This window comes from Amyelois transitella, chromosome 9 (genome assembly GCF_032362555.1).
Source record: "Amyelois transitella isolate CPQ chromosome 9, ilAmyTran1.1, whole genome shotgun sequence".
Classification (NCBI taxonomy): domain Eukaryota; kingdom Metazoa; phylum Arthropoda; class Insecta; order Lepidoptera; family Pyralidae; genus Amyelois; species Amyelois transitella.
The window spans coordinates 8,875,443-8,892,250 of NC_083512.1; the positions used below are offsets into that span (position 1 = coordinate 8,875,443).

A 16,808-nucleotide genomic window follows, 5' to 3' on the forward strand; every position below is an offset into this window, starting at 1 on the left:
GAGAGAGAGTAAGTATGCAAGTAGGTTTAAGTAGATTACGAGTAATTAATCATGAAATAATCCTATAAATTTTCTATTTTAGAAAGTATTTTCTTTTTGTTTTTGTGTGTTGCATGCTAATACAGTTAACAAAATTAGTTAACAAAAAGACATATCTTTTATTTTTAATGGTATTCCGGAATGGATTTAACAAGGCATATCATTGTAATATTTGACTTGAAATTTAACAATCAACAATTTAACTCTAATTTTAATATTTAGAATAATCATGCGTACCTTTGTAATAACAGTATTTTAGATTTTTTTTCTTTTATACCTATTTAGCTGGGAGATTGACGAAATCTTAAGGAGAAACATAAGCAACTTGTTGTAATGAAATTTTTACAGAGTGAACTACGTCTAGTAGGTAACATGTAATAACTTCTGGTCACTTGACTAATAAAATCGTCAAACAAAAGTTAGCATTATAAAACAAGGTACTCTTCTATTTCCATAACGGTAACGCCTAAAATAACAAGCAAGCTCGACATTGAGGTAAAACTTTCAGCAAAGTATTCCATCAATATTATTGTAATAAACTACAGATAATATTTGTCTATAGGTTTTAGAATTTATTAGTTTATGAACAGTATAGGTATTTGAATATCAAAGACTAAAATTAACATAAAAAAAGAATAACAGCTGACGATATCCGAATAACTAAAACATAAAAACGTTTTCAATTGAGAAATAGGTCTTTTCACCTATTATGTTAATTGCACAGTAGTTAATACAACAAAACAACGCTGTTATCTTTATCACATTGTGGTACCAACAGCAGCTAACAGAGCTGAGAATGCAACGTAGTCCAACTTAGTCAAACAAAGGGCTGCGCGGCGGCGATACGACTATAAATCTGCCGCAGTCTGCCGCTATTGTGTGCTAGCTCTAATTAATTCCTTCAACCTGCCTCTAAATCATACCACAGATGACAGAAGGATGCACAAGCTGTTACTGCTGTTATGGTCAAGGTTTAATTTTATCAAATTATGTCGTCGGTTGTAAATTTGGTCAGTATACGACAGCGCCTACGACTCAGACGCGTGAAGTGGGACATAATATTTATTAATTAATCATCTTAGCCTATAAATGCCTATAATACAATGGTAACAGTCGATGATAAATCATGGTTTGAATTTAAGTTTCTAATCGATGAAAAGCTAAAGCAAAATTCACGGCCTGAAAATTTTGGCATTTCGGATGCCAAATCTAAAAATAATTTCCTAATTTTAAAATACACAATACTTGTTTCCGCCTTTTCTATATGGATTAATTATGGAATTTGTGTTCTATCACGTACCTACTCAAAAACTCTAACCACTTATGAAATATGTCACATGGAACTAATACAAATTACCTATAAACGGCTGAATGAACGATCAATACAGTTTAGTGGAAAAATAACAGATGAGTCGTATAACACATGGGTGGGCAGGAAAAACAAAGGTTTTATCTCGTGCTATCAATCAGCCGTGCCAATAACATAAATCTCGAGGCTGTCCCGAAAGATTTCATCCCTTTTGGAGGGCTGCCCGTCATAGCACACTGATGTTATAATAAATTGGTTCGCACCCGACCACTTCTAAATTCGTCTAAAGGTCTAAAACAAGGCAAGATGATTATTTTACGGTGAATAAGTACGCGAGATCGCACTATTTCTGGAATGTTGTAGGTTGTAGGCAAGAGTCGTGTGTACTTGCCGACTCAGACGTTATCTTGTTCAAGTGGCCGACAGAATAAACCTTAATTTGAGCTACTATACCTAATAAAAAAGTAAGTATGTGCCAAGCTTATTATTAAAAAAATGTCGGCTCTTGCCGAATTAGAAAAATATTTTGGATATGATTAATAATTGAATAGACATGAAGCGGATATAGAGTATTAACAGACAATTAAATCAATTCGCACTGTGTATTTTATAACACCAGGTCTTAACATTTTTTCTGACGCTCAGATTGAATGGTCCCCATTCCTGTTCAATATCATGCAAATTAAATGCCGGTGCATATATACCGAGCAGGTTTATACGACACTCAATATGGTAGGGTGAGTATTTCTATGTCAATAGACATGTTTAAACTACGAAGTATTATCCAGCACTTCACCTTCCATTCATGAAAATGGAATCTTTAACATACATACGATCACATCTAGTATAACCTTTACGGGTTAGACAGAGGCAACAGTCTCGAAAATACTGAAAAGCTACGTTCAGCGTATGGCTTTATTATGGAATTGAGATTCATCAATTCCCATCAAAAAGCCATATCAGAGATAGTGAATATTTTATAATGTTCTTTATAATAGTAAAATATGTTTTAGTGTTTGTCGTACCTTTCTCTCTCTTATCATGACGATTAAAATCTATTTGTAGATACACTTAAAAATTTCGGATCGGCTCGAGACAAAACTTAATCGATATTGTATTTAAGTAAGTTCTAATAAAGGAATTGTTTAGTTAGTTTTTACGATATGCTGTTTGTCTTACATCAACCTTTCACGATTTGTTAGTGACCTTTAGTCGCTTCCTTGGACATCTAGAGTGATATATGAAATATACATGAAAAATATGTTTTTGCCAATTATTTATCTATAACAAAGATAAGTACGAACGTACGAGTATATGTGTTGTTGAGGAGTTGAAGACTTGTTGCAAAACAAAAGCAGCAAGCTATTTATGAAAGAGGCTCCACACACCGAGGCTCTTTGTCATTTGGGTCACGAAGATCAAGAAAAGCCATCAAATAATGTCACGAATGGGACTAAGCTCTTTGTCTTAGTTGTTACCCGTAATGAGACGAACATGGAAGTGATTGTTTATTCGGGAAACGAACACATTGGGAAATTTGACTTTATTTGGGCTATCCATTCATCTAAGTACTGATATTTAATTAATTTGAGAGAGAACTTTACTTTTGTTATCAAATGTAGTAATTTTGATAGTTTTATAATAAGCATGTTATTCTCAATAGGAGACCTGGTAAGCCAATATACTTCTAATTATAGGTATTTTGCTTGTCTGTCCTGTATTGATTTACTGGCATTTTTACCGAACTAACACAAATCTCTTGTATCTGAAATGTGCATAGTTAAAAAATTTGCATATTCAAATGTTTTATACCCGAGCATCGGCTATAAAATTAACAGAGAACCATAAAGGGCGGTCATAAAACGTGCTCGGGCGACATTGAAAATGTTGCGTAAACATTTCCAAGACACATGGTTCCTTTCACAGGACCTTTTCAAAGGTGTCACGTAGCGTTGCGCGACTGGCCTCATACTGAAGCCTTTTAGTAAATTGAAGCGACATTTTGATTCAGCCATCCGAGGCTTCGGTTCCCAAGCACGTGGATTGACAACGCGTCCCGAATCGATTCGACGTCGCTTCGCTATTATTACACCTACTAGATACCTAAAATACCTATACAAAAGGATAATTCTACGAGTACTTAAATCTGAGAAGTAACTGTAAGGTACCTGTAACTTACATATTATATACAAATACCTTACTGACTGCATCATTGATCTCTAGAAAATGCGTATTAAAAAAAAAACCATTCTACATGAAATAAGACAATATTTCTTATCGATAACTTAGCCGTTAATCATAAAATCTTCTCGGCTGATAGGAGTACATACTTCAGTGAAAGTTGTTATATTAATATCAGAAACAGACTTCGATTTCATTTATTTGTAATCTGCGAGAGTGCATCCCAACCTTTATAAAATATCGTCTTGTATAAAGTTATGTCTGCATTCAGCGTCATCGATATTTTCGGGAATCATGTCACCCAATCTCTTATTGTTCTCGAAGTGAGTTCGTCTATCTTACTACAAAACCTCGCATGGCATTCACAGAAATTGAGCCCGACAGTAGTTGAACACATAGCAACAATCAGAACTTCAGACCTCAATAACGCTAATATGCCATTGTATTATAAAGTTCAGAATAATTGGCAATTATTCTCTTATAGGTATTTGTCATTTATGATTTGGATGGAGGATTGTAACTTAAACGAGGCTCTATTGTGTTCCCTACTTTAAGGTCCTTGTTTAAAAGCAGATATACAAATTATGCAAGATTATGCTGCAAAGTCCGCTAATTGTCTTCTGTATCTGAAATAAGTAGGCTAATTTAAATTTCGTCTGTAATCCGCGAGTCGTATTGATCTCGCTCCAATTTGGTCAAAATACGGGCGGCTGATGTTTGTCATCGGCAAAACGAGAACGAGGCTTAACCGGGACATTGATGGATGTACAGCAGCTGCCTCGGACAGACCTTAATAACGTTACCGATCTGTTTAAAACCGAAAACTTGTGAAATCTTACGCGGGAGTGACGCCGGCTTTTCGGGATCCGTCTCTTTGTTATGCGATTGTTGGAAATTCTTCAGGAAGTTTTGATAAGCATACTAAGAATTATTCAAAACTTTTCAGCCTCTTCTCACTTCTTTGTTTAAACAATCAAACTCAGTCCGCGATAATATTATTGTTGTTACTTAAGTGTTATTGTTATTTTGCTTAATGGAAGATATCCTGAACACAAGTAATTGTATTATTCGTACACGAATATTATACCTACTACAAATGTTATACATATTAATAAATGTACAACAACTGTTTTCTTCTCGTCAGAGAAAGGTTCGCAAAAAAATACGTTTTGCGACAGTCTGCAATCTGTCGCTATTTCTTTTATACCTGAAATCTAAACAATATTCGGATTTTTGTATCTTTTATCATTTTAACTGCAATCAGTTTCCTGCAAAAACCTTAAATATGAAACAATTCATAACAAATGCTAATTTATTACAAAGTTAAGGCAAAACTAAATTACTCACACTACATCATCCGCTCGGTTGACTGGTCAAACCCTCTGCCGTTTAGGTACACGTTTCATAATAAAGTTATACAACTCATTAGTTATATAATATGTTTTAATTTTTGATAGACGTGGTTACAGGCACTTAATAATAAAGTAAGTGCGAGCTGCTTCTCTACTAAAACAATCAAGAGAAAGGCTAATATTCTCTAGCAGCCTACACTTTCTGAAATTCCATAGTTCAGTCTCGAAAGACTGTTGATTTTGTTTATGCCGTAGGGGATAAAGACATCGCAGTCTGAGTGGTCTGAAAACTGAGAACGTCGCAAACCGGACAAACTGGAAAGATACTTACTTGTAGGAAAGCGGACCCCAGGCTCCGAAGCACTATGGTGGGGGGTGTAACTGAGAAAGCGCAAAGATAAGAAAGAGAAAAACACGTGACACAAGTAGTAAGTACAACCAACCTGATAGCAGATAAGCGCCATGCGTCCATCATGAGACCAGGAGAAGTGGGTGACGGGCGTGCTCCTGTCGTTGATCAGCTCTATGCTCCAGCGACCCTCGTACTTGATCCACACGAAGATGACCCCCGAACTGTCGCACGACGCCAACTTCTGGTATGGCTCGTTCCATTTCACCAGTATGACCTGATTTTTAAAGAACATTTAGGTTAGAAGACCTTACGATACCTGCGATATAATTATCGTCCTTGTTTATATTTGCTTTGACTCATTAAAATTTATCAAGGTCTTGATCCTTTCAAAGCAGATGCCACCTTTATTAAAGCAATTTGGTATGACAATTTTTGTTAAATCCAATCATAAGTATCCCATGGTAACCACCCATGTAAGTAATTTTTTTTATAAAGATGTGAACTCAGACTTCTTAAGTAGTACGACCACTACGTGTAAGTACAAATAATATGATCGATATCAAGTAAATAATATTTAATTGGTCGCAAAAGCAATCTATACTACGCTCCCTGATGTCAGATCCTAAAACGTCTAATAAATAATCACCAAACAATAACTAAAATTATTTTTTGTAAAGTTGGGATTCTTCTATGAGGTTGGGAGTACTAGCAATGAAACGAGGCGAATGCTGAATGAATACTGGTTTATTAGACAATAAGATGAGTAATATATAACATACATTTGACATACACTTACATACTATATCAGAATTTACCATTGATTTCTCAAAATTTAAAATTTGATAATTTTCTACGCTTTCCAATTTTAGATTAAGTGTCTCTAATGTTAACTCGGATTCGGTAGTATTGAGAATGCGAACTGGAATTTTCCCGTTTAATGGTTTAACCAATGCGCTAGCTATGAAAACTCCTTCCGTCAGCTCCGATGCGCAAATAACCGACTGTTCCGTTATTGTTGTATTAACTAAATGTAGAGATTCAGACCTAGCTGGAATTGTAATATTTTTACTTTCAATAGTTAATGGTAAGGAAATCTTGACGTTATTATTCCATAATAATAAAGTTTTATTCTGCAAGTTTAAAATTGACTTATATTTATTCAGAAAGTCTTGACCAATTATTCCACTAGTCTTACAAGGTAAGGAATGAAAAACAAAAAACTTATGTTTCAGAATCTGATTCCAGAGTACAAATTTAGATAAACATATCCGATAGCATGGACTTTGCCACCCAAACCGTTGACTTCTATGTTCTCAATATGGAGTGGAATATTATGTTCATGAACATGTTTATATTTTATGGCTGAAATTGATGCACCCGTATCGATTAACCATGTGTAGGTATAGTTGCTTATAGATTTTAATGTTATGTTACATAGACCATTACATGATAAAATTGCGTTATTCACGAAAAAACTGATCTAAATTTTCATTTTCATTATCCTGCGTTTCTGTGAATGCATTGACATGTGCGCATTCCCTCTGACTTCTATGATTATTGAAGTTAGGCTTACCTCTGCCTCTATTGTTCGTACTGGCCGTACCACGCATGAAAGACTGCTGGGCCTGTCCTCTCCAACCTCGTCTTGCAGTCTGATGCTGGCCACGGTAAACAGCCCGTCCGCGACCTACTGCACCGTATGTTCCTCTATAACCTGTATACATAGACCTACCTCGGTAAGACTGGCCTCTATAACCTCTGGGTTTGTAGTTATAATATCCCCTTTGATTGTGGTGATTTATGTTGAATATCTCACCTGAAGTTGATGGAGCCGTAGTATCCTCATCCACTGCGGCCTGAACTGCATCTTTAAGTGACTCGTAGTTTCTCGCTGTTATCACTGTGCTGAGCCTACGATTTCTCAATCCGTCGGCGAAGCATTTAATGGCATATTTTTCGTTAATCGGTTTCAAAATCTTGTAATCTTCGTTTTTTCCTCCAGATTGAGTTATCGTAAGATCGACAAACATATCTGTTATTTCTTTCCCGTAGTCATTAATTGTTAAATTATTTTGGCGAAAATTTTGCAATTTACGTTGGATTGCTGCGCAAGATTTTCTAGGCAAGAGATGTAATTTCATATCACTTATCAGTTCTTCAATATTATTGTAATTGGGTGATAATTTAAGTTTCGCGGCCTGTGAAAGCCTACTCTTTAGGACAAATCTCATTAATTTATTTTTTGACTCTAAATCTAATTCTGCCTGATAGTATTCGATACCGTCAATTAATTGTTTAATATTTGTTTCGTCATCTGAAGAAACTGGCAATAAACTTAATGCTACTTTCAATTCAAATTTCGCCATGTTTGTCTCTTTATTCGAACACCCTTGACACAAATCTAGTATTTTTTCATATAATTTAATAAAATTTTCTTTAGTTTTTTCAATTAATACACTTTCTTCTAATGTTATTTCTTTAAGCTCGCATATAATTCCCACAACTTCGTTAAATTTTTGTACTAATTCATCTGCCTCGTTTAATTTCTTAACAACAGTATTTCCTACTCTTTTACTTGGGCCTATTTTTACTAAATATGTTTTTATTTCTACTAAACTGTTGTATAATGAAATCAACTCTTGCGCCATAACATAATTAGACATGGAAAATATTCAGAATTAAAAATAAAATTCTTAGTAAGTACATACCAGCCATCGATGTTTTTATATTACCGCTAGACCACTTAACTATCTTGCTAAAGTTCACTATTTGAGTTCAAAAGCTTTTCTTGCTCACTTCTTAAGGGATAACCGCAGTAAAGAGAGATCTACATAGTCTAAGGCCACAGGGGGGGGGTATAACACATCACTTAACTTTACGCTCACTCACTATTATTTATTTTAGAACACTTTCTATTAACACTGTAGAAATATAGATACGTCGGCGCTCGTATTACTTAATTCCATAGGCTCATATATTCTTTGATCATTTATGTAATTCTCTTTAATATAATATATTTTAGTAAACAATTTCAAACGTCTCCCTCTTTGTCTTCTCTTCGTCGACGCATAAGAAACGATCTACGCATGGCCTGTCTGGTTATTTCATTAGTAATCCATTTTTTGTGACATCTTTTATAAATTCTATACATTCCATACGTCAGGGCCACTGCTATCATAGTCGATAAAGCAATCAGAATTATATTCGTGGTGCTCACGTGAAACTTCAGCTGCTCTATATTAGCATTGTTGGTTCCTCCTGCAGCGTTCTGGGCCAAAACTATCTCCTCCTTGGTGTTTGTGGATCCCATATTTTATTATTAGTTGATAATTTGCACTGATTACGCCACTGAATGTAATAATGTACTGCCATTTCAACGAAAGAAAGATCAAGTTCGTATATCGTGACCGAGTCTATATATGGTTAAGGAATTTATAAACACTAACGCGCGGGAGGCTGGCTAGGGTCGCCATATGAGGTTGGGAGTACTAGCAATGAAACGAGGCGAATGCTGAATGAATACTGGTTTATTAGACAATAAGATGAGTAATATATAACATACATTTGACATACACTTACATACTATAGCCACGGATATAGCTACACTACACTTCTTTTAGGCGATGGGCTAGCAACCCGTCACTATTTGAATCTCAATTCTATCATTAAGCCAAACAGCTGAACGTGGCCTATCAGTCTTTTCAAGACTGTTGGCTCTATCTACCCCGAAAGGGATAAAGACGTGATCATATGTATGTATGTATAACAAAAATTATAAAAACCTTAATTAAAACCATAAAAAGTAAACGAGGAAAATCTGAAATTGCGAAAAAGATGAAATGATATAAATTGCTTTCATTATTCCCATGGAATTACCATAACAAATGTAAGTACGTGAGCATATTACCCGGCGCACGATTCTCTACTGACTGTTAACATTCCGATGTCTCCGGGGCAAGTTACGAGTTCACCCAGTTAAGCAAAACAGCCGGGATGTGATGGCATCCGTTATTACATTCAATCTCTCTCTAATTTTTGTTCTTTAACACTCGTCCCCTGATAGGCTTCGGTATGCGGATCATTTTTTCAAAAAGTCTTAGCACTATATATAAAATAATTGTTTTATATATAGTGCTAAGACTTTTTATAGACATACAAATATTTACATCCCGGCACCAATAGAAAAAAGAATAAGATCACTCCATCTTTTTCCCATGGATGTCGTAAAAGGCGACTAATACTTATAAACTTGGAATTCTTCATTTAGGTAACGGGCTAGAAACCTGTCACTGTATGAATCTTGAACATTTGTACACAGATAAAGGAAGAATTTAAATTGTGTAATACGGATTATGTTTAACTTGACCCTGTTTTATCAAAGTATAACAAAGATATTTCGGTACTTATGTAAATAGGTACACAAACCAGAAAACATAAACCACCTTTTGTCGCAGTCGGATAATGAGCTCTTACCGGCTGACAAGGCAACTATTTATGGCCAGTCTTAACTTAAAGGGAGACAAAGTTGCCTTCCCGTGTTGCTAAGTTGCAGACGTTACGGGATTTAAGTGGCAACTCTTAAGGCAATAAATAAAGTAATGAACTAGCCTAGAAAGGATTCATCTCAATTTTTCAACTAGCAATTGGTATTTTTGTAGCTGAACGTGGCCATTCAATCTTTTCAAGACTGTTGGCTCTGTCTACCCCGCAAGGGTTATAGACGTGACCATATGTATGTATGTAGGTATTTAAATTTTCAATTGACGATATTACAATTACAATTAAACTGAATTTGTTATTTAGCTTCTTTACTTTCTTTGATTCACAATACCTAGACTTAAGAGTTGTGATATATGTAGGTACGTGAATAAAAAAGGCATTTTTTTAAAATGTAAGACGTAGTCGAATATTTGCTAAACGTTGGCAAATCACTTGTACACAGTATTGGACGATAGATTAGGTTTCCATGAATAAAATTACCCAGATAATGAAGTATCGTGTACAATATTCCATAAATGCCTTTGTACGCAACCTCTAAAATGAGTTAGTTATCTGAAGCGGAATATAATCATACTCGTATTCCCTAAGGAGGGTGGATACTAGGCAAAGTTGAAAACGAAAACCAATTTATAACGACACGGTCCTTGGAAACACTATTTACCTTCTCGTATCCAGCCAGACTAATTAATTAATATTACATACATACATATAATCACGTCTATATCCCGTGCGGGGTAAACAGAGCCAACAGTCTTGAAAAGACTGATATGCCACGTACAGCTGTTTGGCTTAATGATAGAATTGAAATAAAAATAGTGACAGGTTGCTAGCCCATCGCCTAAAAGAAGAATCCCAAAATCAAGCCTGTCCCTTAGTCACCTTTTACGACATCCATGGATAAGAGATGGAGTGAGAAAATTTTCTTTTCTTTTTATTGGTGCCAGGAACTACACAGAAATTAATTATAATAATTATCATACAAATATTATTAACACACAAGTTTGTAATTTCGTCACGCAAAAACTATGAATGGATTTGGATGAAACTTGTCAGTAATAATGTCCAACATCAGAATAAATCATAACTACAAAACATTTGTAAGGTAATCGTGGGTGGAAACAAGGACAATTATCCAGTTTGATAATAATAAATTTTATTACAGCTGAAATCTTACTTGAAAAAGGGTGGTATAATTAATACGCATATGCTTAATAAAGTATGCTATGCAAATATCTCCTTCCTCCTGGCGATAATCTCAATCACATTCTCACCTTTCAGGAGAGGAGCCCGGGGTGCGCCTCAACGGCCATGATACTGGATTGGGTGAGTCAGGATTTACACGAAGAGACTTCCATCTGACCTCCGCAACCTTTGTAGGGGAACCTAACTCATATGGAATCAAATAGTCTAAAAATATTATTATTTTCTTGCCGATGTTTAAGTATTTAAATACGAATTCCTGCTCGTCCCTTCAAATAATAAAATTCAAGAGACGAGCTCAAGGTGAGTTTTACATTTAATTACGTCATATAAAGGCGAGGGCGGTGAAAGGGGAAGGCTTTTAATTTTTCTTCCTCTATAAATTAAAGAATACTTTGTCCGTCGAGAATGTACATTAACGATGTAACGACTTGTTAGTAATTATCTAGTTATTTCCATATAAATCTGAATAATACGTAAACTAGCTGTTTTAATAATATTATTTGTCCCGAAAATCACGTTTGGGTGTACAGTTGTAAGTATGTGTATTCTGTTTGTATCCGGAAAAAGCTATGATAGCCTGTTCTTACAAATATTATTAATATGAAAGTGTGTTTGTTTTTCCATCTTTCATGTCAAAACCGCTGAACCGATCTCCATGAAGTTTGCGCACATATAGAGTACGGAGAAGGACGTATAGTTGTTTTCATGCGGGCTTAAGCTATAAAAATATATAATAAATAAAAATTAAACGTTGCATTTAATAACGAAAGATAGTATCCCGTTGTTTTGCTTACAGTCTCAAAATTCAAAAGTGATACCAGTAACAAAATAATTTAATGAAACAAGTTCACAATCAAGATACGAGTCCTTTGAAGAAGCTAATGATAAACAATAAAACCTCTCTAAAAGTTGGAAGGTCATAAGAACAAGAAAGTCTGCGAGTGTTTTTCACCGTTGGATATTACACTGTAACAAACGCACAAAGTTTGTTCATTTGCGACTTTGGTGCTTGTTTCTTGAGAAACAAACGCCAACATTGTTGATATGAGATTTGCGAACCCTCACAATTTAGACTATAAACCATTAACTTTGGTAAGTAACAGGGGTCCATACCACACATGATTTACTGAAACTAAGAACTTCCGGGACCTTCATAACTAATACATTAATTGATAAGTGATCCATTAATGTGCATAATCCTTATTGAAATTGAATTGCCTACTAGTTCGTTGAAAATTTAAACAATAGTTTACAGGAGAACTAATTCTTTATTATTTAAATTGTGGAATATTGCAGAATCAACTTCACTCTCCTCTCCGCAGGGTCCGCTTTTCGACATTTTTTTTCCACTTTCCACACATAATTTTGGAATCACAGCCGCAAATGGTTGTATCATTAAACTCAAAAACTGGTTTTCTATTATTTGGTTGCGTTTAGCTGTATGTCTTATAATGGAATTGAGATACAAATTATGTCAGATTGCGAGCCCACAAGTAAAATCCCATGTTCATAAGCATATCCCTTAGTTGCCTTTTACAACATCCATTGGAAAGATATGGAGTAGTTCTTTTCTAAAGTGCCAACCACACGGCAACATTTATTTATTTATATATTTGACACCCTCCATATTTCTATCATAATCTCTATAAGAGGAATAAACCTATATCTGAATTATAGGAAGCTCTATAAGGGATCTAAAGTTAGTGAGCATTTAATTAAGAAGTAATTATCGGTCATCTTAATATAACGTCAGCTCTTGGTCTAATAGGAGATTAGCCAAAGAGGGTCTTAACAGAAGCTGTTTCATGACCAAGTGCTCACGTGGTTCAGTTTCCCAAGGAGATTTATCGGTCGCATACATTATAAATTAAACCTTTGACCCTGCCACAGCCGTCCATTACTTGTGTGAACAGGAGGCTTTGGATCTACGGGTGTTCCGGAGCGACGATGGCGGGCCACTTTGATGATAAGACAAGTTTGTGTTAATTATAACAATATACTCATACTAATATTTCAAGAGGAAAAATTGTATCATCAAGTAATGGGAAATCGAACAAAAGATTAGTTTAAATATTTTGAAATAAGACCAATGTTAATTCCCGCTGGAATTTTGGTGATTGCTCCCTTAGTAGAGGAGAAGGTGGTATTGTGGCCCCCTACTTTGTTTTTGAGGCTTTATAAGAAAAGTAAAGTACTTAGAAACTTGAAACATACTTTATAGGGTTCTTTAATCATTTGTTTATGCATATTTAAGTATGGAATAAATAAAACTCGTACCGGATAATCAGAAATAATATTTATTCTTAAGTAATCAAATTTGGCATAATGAGATCAAGTGCTGGTTATGTGGCACCCTGGGGGGTCATATTAAATGTATTGCACAATTGAAACCTAACGGCAAAAATCACAAATATAATAGTCGCCTTCTGGACCTGCACAGGCTGTATGAGCCCATAATTCGCAACTCTGACACTGTATCCATTGCTCTCCAGGTCTGTCATTTGAATAGTTGGTTTCGCAGAACACGCAGAGAACATCTGTATTTTCAGGAACTCTATTCAAATGTGAGCTGTCATCACCGGAATCGGTATTTTCTGCTTCACTGTCAGAGCTACTGCTGGATGTAACATCTCTCTGGCGCCGACCAGCTTGGCTAGTGCCTCCTCCACCGCGATCACGCTGACACCATCTCCGCGAGGACGTCCTCGTCCTCGTCCACGCGCTCGTCCTCGAGTCTCTGCTAAGCGCAAAGATTCAGTCAGTTGATTTTTGTAAGGTGATGATGTAATTACTTTTGCTGTTGTCGTCTTTCTACGACGATTAGAAGTCCAGCGAACATTTTAACAGCTTTTTTATATCCCATGAGCTTATTCCTCACCGCATCAACTATTTTTTTCATTTCTTCTGGGTCCCACGTTTTTTGTTTCTTCCTCGAAGATGAAGATAAAACGCTTTGTCTAGGCATCTGAAAGTGAAAACAACAATAAGAAATTGATAAATTGGTCTTACATGTAATGTGACCCCCGGGACCACAATACAACCAATGTGAGGGGGTCGCATTATAAATATTGATATTATCAAAACAAACATACCTAACATATTTATAAAATGCTTAAATTTCATAATTACCTTTGAAATCCCGCAGAAGAATGTTTAATGAATATAACGTGGAAACACAAAAACACAAATTCGATAGTTTTCAATTTTTACGCAATTAAAATCACAGCAGTTAAAAAGTTTTCTCACAAACGTGTTTCGACTGATTCAAATGACGGATGAACGAAGCGAAATCTGACGGATTTGATGGGTGCTAAATATTGCTGTCACAACTAGCATTTAGTTCCACCAAAAATATGCGAGATAGCGTTATTAGAAAGTATTAATATCAATGGGGGCCAAAATACATGCGGGGGCCACAATTGCACCTTTTCCTCTACCTACACCCCTTAAGCATCTAGAACCTAAATGCCAAAAGTAAATAGGGAACTCCCTATTTACTAAGCCTCCGCTGCCTGCCTGTGCGTCGGTCCGTCATTTCATCATCATGTCGTAATTTTTAAGCATTTTTTTTGGTTTATGTTAATAAATACATGAATATCAAAAGAATTATTTGAATAACGAACCTGACGATGATACGGAACCCTTCGTGCGCGTGTCGAACTGGCACTTGGTCGGTTTCACATATTTAAATGTTACCGAACCTCCAACGGTAAGAGGCAGCGGTGTGAGAGCCGATCATTCGACGGAACAATAACAATAACGGCAGCTCGGCGGAACATGTCGAATACAAAAATAAAAACCGCACGGAATCCCGCGAGAAAAAGAAGAAAACACATAAATATATTACGTTTTTATCCCTTACGGTGTAGACAGAGCAATTAAAAAAGCTTAAAACTGAGGGCGCAGACACAAAATATTTGAGAATATATGGGATACTCTAATGTGGTCAACATTACTTTTAATAACATACATACATATAAACATATAGTCACGTCTATATCACTTGCGGGGTAGACAGAGCCAACTTGCCTTAAGTGTATCGGACGTGGTCTCGAAAACACAGAAATGCCCAGCTGTATGGCTAAATGATAAAATTAAGATTCAAATAGTAATAGCCCGTCCCCTACAATAAGAATCTAAAGTTTATTAGCCTTTCCCTTAGTCGCCTCTTACGACATCAATGAGAAAGATATGTTGTCTTATTTTAAAGTGTCAGGAACCACTCGGCATAGTTTTAATTACTACTAATAAGTATAATTATCACGATCCAACAAAACGCTGCCTCCTTCTGTCCTCTTCTTATTCTGTAGACGTATTCGCTTTGCAAACGACCGCGATCAAATTTTCGTCGCTAGGTTGTTTTGTTACTCGCCAAACGACAAACGACATGATCCTGTTTTTTATTCCCTAACACACATAAAGCTGTAAGGAAACATTTTGTGTTCTGTTTTATTAATTTCGCTATTCATCCAGGTATAAAATAACGCAATACTTTTGCATATGGTTACTGAAGTACACTTATATGACTTTTTTTTATACCAAAACATTATGAAAATTTATATGCGACTCAAAATCTACTTAACTGTATTTACTTACTACTACTTGTATTTATAAAAGGCCTACGGACATCTAGGAATGAATCCTGAACAACAAAAATCTATCAAACTTCTACGAAACTGCTTGAAACTGCTACGATTATCTACGAACATCTACGCAACTCTGTGACGCAAGTACTACGAACGTCTACGAAGCTGTCAAACATCTACGAACCTCTACGAAACTTGACTACGTTTCCAAAAAAAAAATTAAATCGGTTCATAAACGACGAAGTTATCCGCGGACATACATAAAAAAATATACGGTCGAATTGAGAAACCTCCTCCTTCTTTTTAAGTCGGTTAATAAAAATTAAAACAATAAGTATACTACTAAAATAAGAAGCCAGATTGACTAAGTCCCGAGGGAGAACATAAATTCATTTTATAAAGGTTATTTTTCCATGAAACGGGCAAATCCTCGGGCTGAATAGGATACAATAAAAGCGGCTCAAGTAAAATACAAAGAGAGCTTAATATATTTAAAGTGATTTGGGTTTTGGAAGATTTTCTCCTATTAAGTATAATATATTCGTAATAAAAAGGAATCGAAACATATAAATCATGAAGATAATTACTTTATATCTTTTAATACACATACCTACATAAGAAAATTCTGATATATGAAAAAGGGTCCAATACGGGTTAGGTTCACCTGCAAAGTTTGTAGAGATAAGCTGGAGTCGCTTCGTGTAAAAACCAGATACTCTATCCATAAACGTGGTTACGGGCAAACCCGGTCGGTAAAGAAAAGATGTCGTACCCAAAACTTATACCAGGAGAATGATTACTTATCAAAATAAGAATTAAGCAAAAAAAAGATTGTTTCTTTTTTACATCCTATTATTTTTGGGGAAAAAACTTAAAATCATCAACACAATTCCTTGAAATTACTCCGTTCAGGTAAAGCCATCTTATCCTCGGATAGAGTTATTATGAGCACCATTAAATAATGATGCTTATTCGCAGAATTATTCGCTACTAGCTTTTAGCCGGTTTTAAGCTAATTAATTATGCATAAGGGAAAGCTCGGTTGTAAAAATACAACCTTTCGAATAGACCTCGTGGATGCTCAGGAATTGCTCAGAATATTAAATTAATTAATTTACTTCATTTAACATTTCTTCAACTTGTTTAAAGGAACCAAAGATCTAGCCAAGTGTCATACGCTGGAAAACTATACTAATTTACGCTATTTTTTCACGTTTTTCTTTAACGATAAAAGACTTATAGCAAATTCATTGAAACCTAACCATCAGATAATATTATACCTCCAC

At 35.4% G+C, this 16,808-nt stretch overlaps 1 protein-coding gene across 1 annotated transcript in view; it reads right to left on the bottom strand.

The window, feature by feature from the left end:
* Positions 1–16,808, bottom strand: part of LOC106142801 (tubby-related protein 4) — a 38,857-nt gene that overhangs the window by 11,641 nt on the left and 10,408 nt on the right. The window contains exon 3 of the mRNA XM_060945875.1: positions 5,325–5,507. Coding sequence (XP_060801858.1) covers positions 5,325–5,507 — 183 coding nt within the window. The remainder of the gene's footprint in view (positions 1–5,324; positions 5,508–16,808) is intronic.